Source organism: Dreissena polymorpha, chromosome 2 (genome assembly GCF_020536995.1).
Source record: "Dreissena polymorpha isolate Duluth1 chromosome 2, UMN_Dpol_1.0, whole genome shotgun sequence".
Lineage (NCBI taxonomy): Eukaryota > Metazoa > Mollusca > Bivalvia > Myida > Dreissenidae > Dreissena > Dreissena polymorpha.
Window position 1 is genome coordinate 113,927,423 of NC_068356.1, and position 18,249 is coordinate 113,945,671.

At 33.3% G+C, this 18,249-nt stretch overlaps 1 protein-coding gene across 3 annotated transcripts; it reads right to left on the reverse strand.

Moving 5' to 3' along the window:
- Positions 1-668: 668 nt before the first annotated feature.
- Positions 669-6,452, reverse strand: LOC127868558 (cell adhesion molecule 2-like). Of its 3 annotated transcripts, none has more exons than XM_052410425.1 (10): positions 6,350-6,452; positions 5,618-5,935; positions 4,517-4,894; positions 4,098-4,292; positions 3,474-3,806; positions 2,741-2,881; positions 2,478-2,508; positions 2,010-2,098; positions 1,726-1,756; positions 671-1,594 (listed from the first exon to the last, which is right to left on the reverse strand). In XM_052410425.1, the coding sequence occupies exons 1-10, from the start codon at positions 6,411-6,413 to the stop codon at positions 1,573-1,575; spliced, it is 1,602 nt and encodes a 533-aa protein (XP_052266385.1). In that variant the 5' UTR covers positions 6,414-6,452; the 3' UTR covers positions 671-1,572. The 3 variants fall into 3 exon arrangements, with proteins under 3 accessions (XP_052266386.1, XP_052266385.1, XP_052266384.1); XM_052410424.1 differs by having other exon boundaries at positions 674-1,594; positions 4,002-4,292; XM_052410426.1 differs by lacking the exon at positions 2,010-2,098 and having other exon boundaries at positions 669-1,594; positions 4,002-4,292.
- Between the last annotated feature and the right edge of the window lie 11,797 nt (positions 6,453-18,249).

Below are 18,249 nucleotides of genomic sequence, written 5' to 3' on the forward strand. Positions count from 1 at the left end.
TTGCAAGTTGGTATTTTTCGCATTAATTGTTGGACTTACACTGTAACATACAACATACACGTCTACAGGTACAAGTCGAACGTAATTCCTTTTGTTGCATCGGATTTTCATTTCGTGAATAGCATTTTAAAATTAAAATGACTTCACAGGCTGTTCTTTTTTTCAGTCATTAAATGTAGAAAACTAAAATTCCCATAATGAAATAGAAAAAGCAAGTGTACTTGCATATCATTCCTTAGCACATCATCTAGTTCGTCGGAGTCGTTTTCGGATACAAAGCAACGCGCCTCATCAGAAACGCGCCTCATCAAGCATTATCAAAACACGTTAAAAGACTACTTAAACAACCTGTAAACTTTGATACAAATAATATACATTATTGAAGGAAGTTTTACTTTGTTTGGCGTTACAAAATAAACGTATAAGTATGCATGTACAATTGCTAGGTGTTGTCTCGTTTAAGATTGCAATGCATGTCATCGACAAGACTATTTGACAAACTGCAAACTGTATAATGTGCGTTGTTATTTAACCACACGTTGCTTACGGCACACATATAGTAATGTGTTTAATTAAAAACACAAATATTTGTTAGAAAAAAACAATTGAATAAGTCTACAAAATGAAAACAAAAAAAATATGAATTTAACCTGAATATATTTTAATGTAAAGTAGAAGGATACTAACAACGAAGGACACATACAACATGCGCTCTATTTTATTCTGTCACGAGTCTGTTTAACGTTAGCTCAAAAAAAGTATTGTGACAGACATGTGCCGGAAATATGACAAATGTAAGAAATGCACGCGATGCTACCTACTGCATGCACACAGAACTGACCAGGCTGTTGTGTGAATTACAAGCAAAACTTATCTCGTTTCACCGACTTTTTATGTCGTTGCCACAAGCAATGTATCTAATTGTCGCGCGTAACAAGGTTGATAAAGACACAGCACTAACAAACACAAACAAACAAACATATCGGAATGAAACTGGGTCACATCCTTGGATAGGTAAATGTAAAGCACAGTTTTTTTAATATCGGTTTTATGCCCAAACTTAACACTTGACCATCGATTATTCTCAAAACATTTAACATATTCCTCACATGATCGCAATGCAAATATTTTATTTAATAAAATATAACATATTTCAATTAAAATATGATTTAGCTACTAAATGGTTTAATGCAAATCAGAGCAATATAAATAAGAACTACTAGTATGAAAAATTGCACTTTATATACTGATTTTAATATTTTTATTAAAAAAATGATACATCCTTTTTAAATCTAAACATACAATTGTTCTATAACATCATTGTATACATGTATAATGGGCCTACATTATCCGAAAAGTTCTTGTATAGTTTCCAAAAAATCGTGTGTCCACAATTCACGTTAATAAGGACGGACCAAACATGTGGTTGCAGAAGGCACGTGACCGATTATTCGGTCATATGTGCATTATATTGTTGTTACACAAATAGCATTTCAAAATTAATTTAAGCGTCAATGGTCTTTTCAAAAATAAAATCGTGTTCCAAATATTATAACGCCTAGCCTTTAACTTTTACACTGTGGATGCATCCGACCTAAAAAAAACATTTAGAAACGTCAAGACGTGCATGAGATAACATTGTCAATAGTTTAATAGTCATTACAAGAAGGTAAACTAGCCATATTTCAACCAACGAAATGATAATATATAAAAACAAAAACATACCGATACACATCTTTTTCAATATTGGTTTCGCCTACAACGCAATCGAAATATAAGACAACACACTTTCAACCATTTTGTGAAATTTTAACTAGATGTGCATTTACAGTGTTGATAGAAACTAATTTGTTAATAACAATGGCAGTGACATAAATACAAGTAACATATGTACGTAATGCTCTGACAATAATCCTTTTCGGATTGTATTTAATAATATGACAAACGCTCTTGTTAATATGCTTTTTTTTACTAACTTAATTGTATTTGCCTTCCCCCATTAAACTTACCTCTGCTGAACATAACAGTGGCCGAGTTCTGGTCCAAGTTAGTCTCGATGAACGTGTAGCTAGTGTGACCTCCGGCAGTAGGATTGGTGCTATGTAAACGCGTAAATAGAATTTTAAGATAGGCTTTATATACTTTAAATCCATAAGCAAGAACTTCGTCAATGTGACAAAATGGCCCATTTGGTCGGGTCTTATATTGTAAGGGTAACTGTCTTGTGTGTATGTTTGTTTCAATGTATACACATGTTGAGTTCATATACATGTATATAACGAAAATAAGGTTAATTCCAAAGTTCAGAATTTATACAATAAGCATATTCAAATTAATCTTCGGTATAGAAAACTATGACAAACAACTCTGAGGTAAACGTTGAAACAAAAATGATTAAAAGGTACACCTTTTTACATAAAAATCAATGTGTACTAAACAAATCTATTTAAGCATATGATTTCTTCGTTACATTTTACCTTTGTAAATCTTCATATGTGGTCTGCGTATCTTAAACGTAAATCAAACAGCTGTATTACAACTCGATGAATGTTGTGCGATTGATTATTGGCGGTACATTAAAGATTACTTTACTGTTTAATCGTCAGAGTCCAATTAAATTGAAAATGAACGAATAACAAAGTAAGAATGGAACTATTTCAGTTATAAATACCTGCGATGTAGGTAAATATGTATGAAGAGTATTTTAATGGAATACCGGTAGTTAAACATGTGGAAATACCTTCTTTCCCACAACATGTCGTATTCGAAGGCCGACGCATAAAGTACCATGTAGCTACAATTCCAGCTACAAGTCCAAACACAGTACCCCCTAAACAAAAACCAACTATCTTGCCTGTCTGGGAAGATTCAATACATGTATCTGAAAATATAACATTTAGGTCCATTTCACAAACCTTTCGTACGATTTGTATAAGCAATTCAAATTCTTACGTTTGTTGCAAAATACCGTTTGATTATCAAGCATCATACTAACGTAAGACCAGTTTAAGTTATCCCTTTGATTGACATCGAAATATTGAATAAGTCCGACGGATTAAACGCTTTGATTACCATTCACATTGATTTGGAGAAATATATGGTGTTATGTTAGCTAAAACAAATATGTGTACATCAATCATGTTTTGTCAATATATGCAATACAATTTGAACATCGTATTTCGTATTAATTACAAATAGAACAATATGTTTGTTTTAGATGTTGGCTAATTCATGTTATGGTGTCTAGTTATTATGTTTTGAAATGATGGTTTCACCGTACAATTTGGAGACACCATTATATTTACACGTTTTTTCTTAAAAGCATATGTCTTATAATTATGTACAAACAAACCCACATAAAACAGATATAAATATACAAGTCATCCTGGTTGAGAAAATTATGTTTAAGTAAACAATACATCATTGGAGTATAAAGTTATTTACCAATTAATATTAAAAGGCAATTAACTTACGAATAATATCCAGTTTCATTCGATGCTCAGATGATAACGTTGTCCCAACATTACTAGCTGTACAATAAATCCTAAAGTTGTTATCTCGCTGAGCAGCTTTGTAATACAATATGCTCTTTACTGAATTGTCTGACCGAGTGGTAACATTTGTGTCACTGACGGAAAACTGGATGTCGTCTGCGGTGGTTTCAGGGGTCCCGTTGTCCTTGAACCAATTTATGATTGCAGAAGGTTTGCCTGGGGACGTGACGCATTCTATTGTCGTGATCTCCCCATCCTTAATAACAAGGTTTTGAGAATTTGGACAGACAATGTCGACATGCGTTATTGCAACTGAAACATTATAAGAACTGAAAAGTCGGTTCATACAATTAAAAGTAAAACTTTATTCGCACACTGTATGCTATGCCTGATGTTTACACTGGCAGTATTAAAATTATGTTGAGTTGATAGTTAATTAAATTACCAGCTGACATTTACCTTTAATGTTATTGACAAATGTGCCATCGGATATAACATTGTACTTACCAAGAACGTGTACAAATATTTGTTTAGATTTTTCCACTGATCTGGATAGACTTGTCGACGAATTCATAGTGTTTCGAGCAGTACATGTGAAAGTACCTTCGTGTGCTGACTGTAATTGGGGAATGGTAATTGTTTGACCTGCTGTTGTTCTACCTAAGTAGGTCCAAACGTAGGTTGGAGTTGGGTTTCCATCGCTTTGGCATTTGAGAACAAGCTGCTCTTTTGACAATGTTTCTATTTCTTCAAGCACGGTTGAGTCGTCCTTTATAATTCGAGGAATAGTGGGTTCGACTAAAACGATCCAAGTTATATGTACATATAATTCTGATTAATCTTTTTAACATACCAGTATTTAGACGTGTGTGAATATTCAAAGCAATTCAACCATTTGTATAAAATCATAGTTGTTATACGCGTTTATTAAAATTACTTTAAACGCGTACTATTTTTTTCTTTATTCTCACAAATTGAAATTTTAAGCGAAAAAAATCATTTAAAAAAAAGAGAGTTCTCACACAGAATATTCAACATAGGTTCGGCTTTCGAAGTCACACTGTGTCCACCATTGTTTCCCGTGCAGAACAGTCGCATGTTTTGGTATAAGTGGGAAGGCGTGAAGGTCAACGTACTGGTGGTAATATTCTGGGTTATTGCTGAAGATGAATTTGTTACGTTAAGGTCATCCGAATTAAGATTCATCGTCGTAGTTACAACTGAAGATGAACGAGTTATGTCAATGTTTCCCGATGTCTCATTTCTGCCGTTATTTATAAACCAGTGGATATCTGGCGCTGGTTTACCGAAGTCACTGGTGCATGTGAACTCGGTTGTCATGTTTGAAATCAATGATACTGGATCAGCATCAGGTGTTAGTTTCAGCTCAGTAATTGGCACTGAAAAATGTAGCAACAATAAGTAATGCACACCATTCGAAATTTAAACACTGAAATTAAGGTGGTATTCATAAATTATGGTTATCGACGGCATGTTCCTTTTTTATGTAGTCACTGTATAAGTCAATGTCAACATGAACACGCAATAGAACAAAATGACCGCTTTGGTTTCCTTTTGCCTTAAACAGTTTTACGTATATTTCGTGCTTCTATCTCTGCAACACATAAAATTTGTAAAATTTAAAACTACACTTAGTTAAAAACTTTGGCTTTCGATATTAATATTTACTGTTTTAAGTCGAATGACATTATCTGTTCACGATAGTTTTAACTACCGTGTATGTTAAACAAATACAAAAACAAAACAACCGGCTTTTGACATGAAGTTCCGGAAATTAAAGGCAGTTTAATGTATAGTTTTGTTTTCTGAACATTGTTTCTTGTCCCACTTTATATTTCCCCTCATCATAAAAGGTTTATGTAGAAGTAAAGACACGTATTACACGATGCTAGTCACTGTGGTCCAACTGTGTTACATATTCGATCATCCCTTTCTCAGATGCAATGGCTAATCAGCATGCTGTTAAATAGAAAAGGTCTAATGACCATTCATTTGTTTATCCTTTTTCATATTTATCAAGTATAATTAAGGATAAGTATCGGACATCTTAGCACGATGCGTTTGCGTCGTTGCAAGCAATCACTGTCAACTATTTGACATACCATGAACATTTATCACGATGCTGTTGCTAGATCCCTCAAAATTTATATCAATGCTACACAGCCATCTGTCCCCATCCTGGATACGGTCTACTCGAAGGAGTGTCAGTGTGTATGTCGTGGAGTTGACACACCTCACGCTGACTTCCCCCGATAACCGCGATGAGAATGGCTGACACGTGCCAATAATATAAATCTCGGAATATCTGCTGCTCCAGAAAATTGGGTAGAACGCTCTCGGTTGGTAACACGTGAGTGTCAGTGAACTGTTTTCAGCAACCACGTCCTTATCTGACGTTAGCGTTGCGTTCTCGCTCATTGCTAAATATCGAGACGTATATATTATATAAAGTGTTTATATACGCACACCAAGAATATATTCAAAAATAGTATACAGGCACAACAAAGCTGATTGCTCGGTATATAATAATACACTTTATTGATTAAGTATAAGGTTAAAATCTAACATATGGTATTGGGCTAAATGTGTTTTATTACCACATTTGGATTACCATGTTTTGCCTGCATCCAAATAAAATTGTTTTGCATTGAGAAGTTACCACATCATTTTCAACATTTAACTTAGACATTGCTCATTAAAATATTATTGTATTTCAGCACATTTATCAGTGGATATAGTCGCTATATGTTAGCTCCATAATTGTATTGAATCAATTATCATTACAACATTTAATAAACAATTAAATTATGGCTGTGTAACTGAATAATAAATACCTGTTTGACAATTGCTCCATAATAATACAGTGTAAAATATAGCTTTTAAGCCCAACATCGCCATGGTTGACAAGGAAATGATGAAAACATTATGTGAAGGTAAATAAATACTTTCACAGTCTCTATTAAAGTGGCATAACAGTTCAAAGTGTTTTTTGTAATTATTATCACTTTGTTATAATATTAATTGTTGTAAACTTATTATTATAATAATATTGGGAAAAATGGCCACATATTATTACATAAAAAGTTATGATTACGATATTCGTGAAAATATTGTTTTCTATATCCCCTCATTAAAGCCACACACCTTATTTGGCATAGTTAATTTAAGTATAAATAAGAATCATATTTTATCTATGCCAATTAGAATATATCTGTTGGTAACAAGTTAGAAATCCGTCTTTGTTGCGCTTTAAAACTTAAAAGAAAATCGCGTTTGTCGAAAAGGAAGTATACGTCTAGAAATCCTACTTTCGGTCTCAAAAGCGGTACCGTTTGAAAAATAATAACTAAATAAATAATAATTACTTGCTTACTAGGCTATAGAATTAATTTTATCTATGCCAATCAGAATATATCCGGTGGTAACAAGGTATAAATCCGTCTTTTTTAGCTTTAAAACTTAAAAATAATCTTGTTTTTGTTTTGCCAAATGGACGCATACGTCTAGAAATCCTACTTTCGGTTTTAATATCGGTACCGTTTGAAAAATAATAAATAACTTACTGAATAGGCTATAGATTTAATGACAATTGTGCACACCTTTAAATTGCATCTTTATATATTGATTAACATGTATTTATTTCAAGGTGTGTGGCTTTAAAAAAATTAGTCGCCGAAAGAAAGAAACGTTTATATTTTTGGCCTCAGGGAAAACATGTGTTTTTGTGCGAAATTGGTAGAATGGGTGTAACATATTATAGCATGCAAAACAGCTATATGATGTTACAACCAAATTAAAAACCTATTGGCCTGGTGGTTTCAAAGGACAAGAATTTTAAAATCGGTTTCAAAATAAGTGTATTAAATAATGTAATCCTTGGGGCGTAACCAGTTGTGTCACCCATGATTTTTATAAATTTTGAACACGGCCTGTATATGATTTTACATAACAAAATTAAAGCTCTGGGTCTTGTGTATCAGAGGAGACGATTATTTAATGCTTTTTACTACATACATCTTTATAAAACATGTGGCCCCGTGGGCGCGGGCAGTTTTGACCCGTGGGGCATCATTTAATATCCTTGTAGAAGATCAATTCACAATAGTACAAATCAAATATTAAAGCTCCTAACCATTGCGGTTTGAAGGAAGAAAATTGTTTTTCCTTTTAGATTGTTTTAGCGTATGTGACATTCATATGCAGCGCACCGCAACGAGTTTGGAAAGATTAAAAGAAAATAACGCAGTTCGTGAAATTTTGCTCAGTTTTTTAGGTGTTAAGGATCGTGTGAATGAAAATCTTACGCTCGTCGGACGACGCAGAAAAGAACACAGGCGGCCCCTCAAGCTCACACTGTGCACATGCAAAGCGGACTTAAAAAAATGTTAATGAAATATCTTAGTACACAGGCTTGATATTTACAAAGCAGCTTATGAAACCAATACCAATGAAATTCATTGAGCTTATTAATTCATTATATTTTGAAACCATTAATAAATATTGCAAAACTACTGACACTCTCAACTCAGACTTTTGAAAACAGTTTGACACATTCTTACTGCAATGTTTTGCCTACATATTGTCATTTTGTATGGAAATAATCGGCGTTATAAAAAATGAACAATGATGTAAACATTAACCGTATAGCCTAATCCGGAATAAAATAATTTGCCTAAAGTCAATTGTTCTTGTGCTTGTTTTGAGTGATTTACTTGATGGAATAGATCATCAAAATGTTTCGGCTCTTATAGCTCTTTGTCTTTGATACGCATGTTATACGGCGGACCAATCAACCTCTTCGAAGTTTTGAACAAGCAGTATGGCGTCTTCAGTTCAGCGTTAGATTGAGTCTGATCATATCTGTGACCATGAAGATGTTGTGTGATGTTGATATATTGTCAATACAAAGAACTATCAAATGTATTCTCTGTAATGCATTCTTTGCGGCAACGCTTTTTGTTACGGTTCCCCAACCATTGACTGTTTTGAATTTGTGGATGACCATTCGGCTATTACCCGCTTGCAACCAATATCAATCACGGAAGATACTGCAATTCAGGAACTCTGGAGCGGTTCTCATGCCGTTTATGATTAGATGTGCGGTAATGAAAAATACATAAACGAATTTTATATCAAAATAAATAATGTTGGACATACGTCAAAAACAAACGTGCGCTAAAGGAGATATGGCCTCGTGTGGTTATAAGATATTTATAATATTGGTTACGTCAGCCTAATTTAACCTCAGTAGACGACTCCGACCACATTTACACAAAAGATGAGAGATTTACTAAAGAAAATCGTCCGTTGACGGGAGCATAATTAAGGTTTACACGGTCGCCAATATCATTGTGATATAACTATGCAATCGTGAGAACGAATGTATGCACATTCCTGATTGAAACCGTGGTCAAACCCGGATTGCGTCGAGATTTTCGTCTAAACCATGCGTAGGACGTACGTCGACCTTTCAACAATTCCTTGATTGCAGGCGCGTACAAAAAATAAAAATGAAATGGGCAATGGGTACTGATAATTGCGCCGTTTAAGTTCTTAGTTACTTTTGTTACTGGTATACTTGGAATGCCCACAATATTTATTTATGAAAGAGCATTAATTTAGAGATTACTGAAAATAATTTTTACATATGAAGTTACACAAACTATTTTAAGCACAAGCATTTATGTTCCGATGGGTTGATGCATTGTGGTTTGTTAATTAAATATTTATGATGTTCAGACCCTTTAAAATCTCCGTAAAATAATATTTGTTGCCAGAATGCGGTCTCACATGCTTTAATTGTAACTATGAAAATCCATCCAAACCAAACGATTGCATCATTGACAGTACATTTATGTTGTGGGGAAAAGTCTCGTTGAACAAGTGTTTATAGTAGAAAATCCGTTTAAGTTAATCAGCAAGTTTCAAGTGAGCAATATTGGCTTTGTGGTGGAGCGCAGTACATTTTTATAAATTAAATTGTTAGGTAATGTACAGTTTAGAGACTTAACTAAATGGCAGGCAAATGTTGTACAATGTTACTAAATTTTATACAATATTTAAAACTATCAAATTTGATCGAGACGAGACTCAATATTAAAGGGACGAGTTCACAGTTTGTTAAAGTGACAATATTAGAAAAAGTGTCATTTGTTCGGAAATAAAATAATAAATTATATCGATACAAGCGAATGCATAGTCCTGACTTTTAAAAATGATAACAATAATTTATAATTAGTTTATAATAAGACTATTCCAAATAGTATGGTTCTGTTAGTAAACACATTTGTTTACATTTGCAAAAACACGTTAATTTGCAAACAAGTCCCGTTAAATGTTCAATAACATTTTCAATTTTTGTTTTTGATCCCTTGTTTCATTGTATGTGTCCAATAAATGTGTACATACATGTACAGAGCTCCAGATAAGGGTCGTATTTTCGTAATTACGAATTATTTTCAAGTCCGTTACATATTTATTTGAAAATCTTGTCGTACCATTAAGAATTACAAAATCAAGTTACGAATATTATTTTTACATCGGTTCGTATCGATTTTCATTGAGTTATTTTGCGTATTAAAGATCTTTTCGGTGCTTATATAAAATGGTTATCGGGTTTGTTTAACAAAGCGCATTTTTTTCAATAAAAGCATCGTGTACAGTCTATCTGTCATAAAACAATGGCGGCACCCAGAGAGCGTCCTAAAAAACTGCAAATCGTGCAAAAACATGCTTTTAACATATTGTACGCAAAGTGAGCCGAAGTTGAATGTTAAGAAAGACATTATAGAGAATATCTTATACGATGTTGTATGTTCAGTTGCCGAAACAGTCGGAAAAGCTAAAATAAACGCAACACGACGGGTCCAAACTTAAACAAAAAAAATTGAACGAGTGGAAGGGACAATTCCCGTGGCCAATCGTTGAAAAGATTGAAGGGGACACCCGTTTTAATTGTGAAATATGTAAAAATTCATCGAAGGCATTCAATCTAAGCACAGTTTGGGCATATGAAGGTATTTGAAAAATTAAATTGTATAATACTGAATAGACACTGTTGAACTCGTTTAAATTAAGTTGCTAGTATGTTTATTTTGTTTTTTTTTGCATGAAAATAACCATTATTATTTATTTTTAGGTCATTTAAAAAAGTTAAGAATTATTTTCCAAAACTAAGTAGTAACGTTAAGATTAAAATTTCAGAGTTAAGAATTATTTTTGAAAATCTGGTAGTAACGTTAAGAATTTCACAAAACCTTATCTGAGGCTCTGCATGTAGCATCTTTTATTTATCAAAATATATTGCCAACTTTATCTACAAAACTACCGCACTAAGTTGATCTCACTCGCTTAAGTATATTAATGATATCGTAATTTAATAAAGTTTCCCCAAAATAAACAAAGAACAAAATACTTGATATCACTGCGATCAAATGTAGTGGATTAAGGATAAAGACAAGAAATGACAAGCAATTCACATATTTAGTGTAACATTCCTTAATATTGAAATATTTCGCGAGTTATCTTTACACTACAAAAGGAATAATTCAAGAAATGGTAAGTATGGTTCGATTTTATTTTTTGAGGTTTCATTTGAGAGAAGTTGTAGCATTTGTTGGTAAATTGTTGAAAAGTACCCCTCGAACGTTTTTCATGCAATAAGGCTCAAATTTCATTACCATTTAAAGAAGAATGAAAGCTACAGAAAAAATATTAGGGAGCAAAAATCTAAAAAATGTATGAAAGGCAATTGACATTTACAGTAAAGGGCTATACATTTAACACAATGCAAAACGTTTGCATCATACATCTTATTTTGTTTAAATGAGGAAAAAATAAGGCAGTCACTCATTTGAAGATCAAGGTCACATTTGTTAGAACGCTAATGGTGGAATATAGTTGTACTTTGTAACTCCTTTTTTATTTCATAGTGCTATTGATATCAGTACAACAATAGTCGATCAGTTATAAGTTGATCTTGAATGGTAAAAGTTAATAAATAAGTGTTGAGTTTTATCTGAAGTGGGTTTAGTTGAACACACTGCAAGACTCACACATTAATTCTACATACTGCGTCAATATCTGCATTTTTAAATATTGTGTTTATATAAATCGATCTCTTTCCTGCAAACTCGGAATTGGCATGTTAAATGGGGTTGTGTTATAAAAACTTTAATCCCAAAATGAAAGGGACATGTTTACTGATATTGATGTTTGTTAAACATGTCTTTATTATTATATTTTTTACAAATACACATTATTTGTATAAGATTTTAATAATAACAGTAACATTAAAAACGAAGTTCAGTACTTAATAGAACCTACACTGGATTTTAATCCGATACGTTTTGAAGGCAAATCTGAAGAGCGACCAGTGGACATATCGCGATTTTGAATCGGAATGTTTATACATTTGAAATTCTTGGATAGTAAAACTTGAATTTTTTTCTTAGTTGTGTGTGTGTTATTTCGATTGTTTGAATATAGTGTATAATTTCGTTTTGAAGATATGACAATTTATTTGAAAATTATCATGTTGTCAAACTAGTCCATTGACGGAACGTATACTGTTATACGTCGATTGTTGTTTACACATTAATGTGAACAGGGAACTATCTAGGATTAGCTAAGAATATGTTTTGTTTAAATAAACTACTCGTTTCCTGTTATAAAAACAGTGTTAAATCATTTTCGGACATGCGTGTTATAATCTTTTTCAGAGTGATTATGTCGCCCCAGACTTTTACAACTGACTTTCTATCGTGCTGTCCACTGCACTTAATGACATTGTCGTGAACATGAAAACTGTCAAAACACGAAGGGGTCTCACAATGACGCTTGAAAAGGTCTTAGACATGGACGAAAAATGATCATTTTCCCAAAAATCTACGGCGTATATCTTCGGTAGTCTATCAGAGGGAACGTCCACACCCGAGCTCTCTCGTCAAACTGGAGTATTGTGTTATATTTTTCAAGAAAGATGCGCATTACGTTCCTCCTTTTCTGCTTTATGATTTGGATAAAAAAAGCCTACTTAGAAAACGTGGAATACACAACTTATTTGCAAAAAAATTATGTGGATGTATTTGAAGCTGATCCAAAACGGAACGAACAATTATCGGCTCTGCAAAATTTGGTTGACTGTATCTCAGAGGAAACAATTTAACTCCAGCATTTTGAAACTGCAATGAACATGTTTGCTCACTGAGCGGAGATGGAAGGAGACATTGAGCTTGCGTTAGAAGTGTTTACTAAATCCCGTAACACAATTCCTACTAATAACACTGCCTGTTTTCTAATCGATAGGCTTCACAGAACACACCAAGCCAATGGTGAATAAAACAAAATATGTAACGGTTACAAATAATTCTTAGATACGTACCTAGATCTAGCTGAAATAGAAGTTAACGAAAGTTTTGTATTTGGTTATGGCCACTTTTGAAATGCTAATACCACATGTTTATTAAGATATGATAATTAAATATAAGGCTTATAATATATTTGTTAGACAATCGAATTTGATATTTTTCATCATAAGCTTGTTTATAAGCAATTTACACACTTAAATATCTGGTGGTTACTTTTAGTGGAATAACAAATACTTTGTTATTTGCTATAAAATGATAAAAACAAGCAAATCTATCTTAGTCAGTCATTAAATGCATAATAATGTTCAATACAATTTAAGCGTGTCAAATGAAATACAAATTATTACGTGTTTACGTATAACTGCCAAATCTTTACTGAGCAACCTAGTTATGTCCCCACTGGCCCAGATTTAAACATCGGTTTCATATAATCAAAACATAAATTTTGTCCTTGTTTCATTAATAATTGGTCGTAAATGTGGCTTCTACAGTGGTAATACGGTCGTTATAAGAGTTCAAACCTTGCCTATATATATTTATTGTCAAGATAAACATTTTGACCAAATAGTGTCAAGATTAAGTCATACAAGCGTCTTCTTAATTGGTAAAATACTTCACTAAGATGTACGATTGTGACTCAGTATTTGACTGTGTGACCCAGACTCAAATTCTGCAACAAACAGTGCTTAAATAAGATTCTGACAAATCTTATTGTGTACTCAACATTAAAAAAAAAGTGAGGCTTCACTAGTGTAAACAAGGTTTTTCAAAGTTTTTACTGTTTGACCAAGCTTCTACCAACATGTGACCCAGATTAGATCATTGCTAGCAATTTTTCAAAGATAGATAACATGCTAATCAAGTTTTATCAAGACTGAGTTATAAATGTGGCTTCTAGAGTGATATAAAGGTATTTTATATTTGATCATGTGACCTTATTCTTGGAAACCTAGCCTAGAAATCGTCATTATAAATAATCTGAACATGTTTATTTAATATAATCATAAATGTTGTAACGCTTTTTATCTCAGATTTGAAATTGTGACATGGTTTTTGGACGCTCTAAACTCAGAAACGAACTTAGCCATGATATTATTAACAGAAATATTCTAAGCAGTTTTCATCACCATTTGGTCATAAATGTGGATTCTATAGTAGTTATTATGTTTTTCTTACATAGGAGAAGGAAGCCTAGTGTTATGATGTATGTGACCCAATTTCAAACTAGAACACAATATTGTTAACGTAAGCATTTGTCCAAGTTTCATTAAGATTGTTTCGTAAACATCGCTTCTAGAATGTGTACAAGGTTGTTCTATGATTCGACTTAGTGATCTTATGTTAAGTCACTAGTGACCTAGATTTTATGTTGGCCTGGAAATATTTATTTTGAATATTTTGACAAATTACATCAAGATTGAATCATTAATGCATAAACGCTACCTACAATAAAGAAAAACACACAATTTGCACGTTCGCTATACTATTTCACATAATATTGCACTATCGTATGATTGCGGAATGTCGGAATGTCATGTCGCCAAACAAGTTCTGCTCCCTGAATAAGTAATACAATTAAAGAAATGCACTTTATATATGGACTAAAACTGTAGCATACACGTTTAAAGTTACAGGTCGAAGATTAAGTCCTTTATTTCTTTTGTTGCATCGGATTTTCATTTCGTGAATATCATTTTAAACTTTGAATGACCTAACAGGCTGTTCTTTTCCTCTCAATCATTAAATGTAAAAAACTAAACTCTCATAATAAAGTATAAGATCGTCTTACTGCATAACTTTGCACATCAGCTAATTCGTCTGCATGAGTCTGTTTTCGGAGAAAAAGCACGCACAGAAATAAACGCGCCTAATCTAGTACATGTAGTACCAAAGCACGTTTAAATACTGTTGGCGGGAAACCGAACTAAAACAATTAGTAAATACTGATCAAAAGAATGTACCTGTTGGAAGGAAGTACGCCGATTTACTCCGTTTTGCGTTACGAAATAAACGCATACGTTTGCTTTTATCGTACAATATTAAGTTGAAACAGACCTTGTTCACGATGACAAGACTAGTTTTTTTCAAGCCTGCAAACTGTAAAATGTACGTTCTTATTTATACAACGTTGCTTACGACACACATACAATAATGAGTATAATACAAACACATGTATTTGCTAGAAAATAATGGCTACAACATGTTAATACGACAATAGGTATGCATTCAGCCTGAACATGTTTTAATGCTAATAACGAAGGTCACAGGTAATATGTCATTTTAATATTAGCTCTAAACGTATTGTAACAGACATGTGTAGTAAGACAGATATAATTAATAAACAATTCGCATTAAATATTCAGCAACAATTCACACGATTTGTGTAACCAGGAAACTTACGCCTGATTAATTACTGTTAGACAGGGATAAGCAGGTAAAAATGTATTTTCGGACCTTTTGTTTAAAAAAAATATGGACAAATTAAAAGATTTGCGAATTGGATGTGGAATTTAAATGGAAATATTTTTCACAGCGGTTTGAATGGTATAGTCATGTTTTGGAATGGATGTAATAAGATCTGTTATGTTTTGTTTAATCCCGACACAATGCAACAAGTCGTGGTGACGACATAACGAATTGTGGGAACGTCATAGAGACAACTTAGTAAATCTTAGCCAAGACAATAAAAAACAAAAAAACTTAGCAACGAATTTTTCACTCGTGTGGTTACTGGATAATTAGTAGTAATAAACCAGTCGCACTGAAAGCTGGTCGAAAATGGGTTAAAATGTGAGCATTGTACCAATGTATAAATTGCGATATTTTGGTATCCTCTTTTTCAGCTACTTGGAATCACCATTATAAATTATATTCTGAAATATAATAAATACACAAAAAGAATTTCGAGTTTGAAGTTTGAAGACCATTCTAATCATCACTTTGCCTTCCCATATAATGTTATTGTACTTATTTCAGCTTCTGAAGACGGGAACTGTGACATATTTGAAGAAATTCATGTGGTTCTAACTACTGCATATACACAGAACTAACAATATGGTGGGTGATTCACAAATAAAACTTATCTCGTTTTCCCGACTTGTTATGCCGTTACCACGAGCAAGGTATCAAATTGTCACGAGTTGCAAGGTTGGTATAGACACAGCACAAACACACTCAGAAACAATTGTATCATCATAAAACTGGGGAACCTCAGTGGAAAGGTAAATTTTAAGTATTGGTGTTTGTAACCGGCTTTAGGCCCTTACATCACACTTGACCAAGGGTTATTCATATTATCGGATTCGAAGGTCGACGCACAACGTACCAAGTGGCCACAATTCCAGCTACAAGTCCAAACACAGCTCCCCCTGCACAACCAACTATCATGCCTGTCTGCGAAGAATCAATATATGTACCTGAAAATATATAATTTTAAGTCCGTTTCACAAACATTTCGTAAGATTTTTATAAGAAATGCAAATTCTCACGTTTGTTTCAAAAGCTTGAAAATAATTAAGAATCTTCTGAACGTAAGACCAGTTTACGTTATCACTATGATTGATATAAAATAAAGGTTTGGTCCGCATTCAGACATCAAACATATTAAATAAGTCCGACGAATTACCATACGCATGTTTAAGAGATAAACATGTTGTAATATTAGCTAAAACATAGATGTGTGCTTCAATCATATTTTGTCAATATATGAAATACAATAGACACATCGAATTTCTTATAAAATACAAAGAGTAAAATATGTTGGTTTACGATTTTGGTTTATTTTTGTGCAGTTATACTGGTATGGTATTTGGTTGAAATGAGGATATATATATATGACCCATATATTGAATACTGAAAAAAACATACATGGTATCCTGATTGAGAAAATGTGACAGTAAACAATACATAACTGGAGTATGAAATTATTTACCAATTAATAGTAATGTGCTATTTACTAACGAATAATATCCAGTTTTCTCCGATGCTCGGATGATACATTTTTTTCCAACATTACAAGCTGTGCAATATATGCTCATTGTGTTATCCCGCTGAGCTGCTTTGAAATACAAAATGCTCTTTACTGACGTGTCTGCCAGAACAGTAACATTCGTGTCACTGACGGAAAACTCTGTGTCATTTGCGGTTGTTTCTGGGGTTCCGCTGTCCTTGAACCATTGAATGATTGCAGAAGGTTTGCTTGGGGAGGGAACGCATTCTAACGTCCTGGAATCCCCGTCCTTAATAACAAGGTTCTGGGCATTGGGACAGACCATGTCGACATACGTTATTGGAACTGGAACATTGTAAGAACTAAAAAAATCGGTTCATGCAAATAAAAAGTAAAACTTTATTCGAACACTTTATGTCATGTCTTATGTTTTCACTTGCAGTATTGAAACTATTTTCAGTTGACAGTTAAACAAATTACCAGCGGACATTTACCTTTTACGATATTGAAAAATGTTCCTTCGGATATAACATTGTACTTACCAAGAACGTGTGCAAATATCTGTTTAGATTTTTCCGCTGATCTGGGTAGACTTGTCGACGAATTCATAGTGTTTCGAGCAGTACATTTGAAAGTACCTTCGTGTGCTGACTGTAATTGGGGAATGGTAATTGTTGGACCTGCTGTTGTTCTACCTAAGTAAGTTCAAACGTAGGTTGGAGTTGGGTTTCCATCACTTTGGCATTTTAGAACAAGCCGCTGTCCGGACAATGTTTCTATTTCCTCAAGTACGGTTCAGTCGTCGTATATAATTCGAAGAGTAGTGGGTTCGACTAAAACTATCCAATTTATGTCTACATATTATTCTGATTAATCTTGTTAACATATCAGTATTTGGACGTGTGTGTATATTCAAAGCAATTCAACCATTTGTATAAAGTCATAGTTGGTATATGTGTATATTAAAATTACTTTAAACGCGTAATATTTTTTTATTCTCACAAATTGAAACTTATAGCGCAAAGAATTATTTTGAAAAGAAGAATAGAGTTCTCACAAAGAATGTTCAACATAGGTGTGGCGTTAGAAGTCACTTTGTGTCCACCATTGTTTCCCATGCATAACAGTCGCATGTTTTGGTCGGAGTTGGAAGGCGTGAAGGTTAACGTACTGATGATAATATTCTGGGCTTTTGCTGATGATGAATTTGTTATGTTTAGCTCATCCAAATAAAGATTCTTAGTCGTAGTTGCAACTGAAGTTGAACGAGTTATGTCAATGTTTCCAGATGTCTCATTTCTGCCATTATCTATAAACCAGTGGGTATCTGGCGATGGTTTAACGAAGTCACTGGTGCATGTGAACTCTGTTGTCATGTTTGAAATCAATGATACTGGATCAGCAGCAGGTGTTAGTT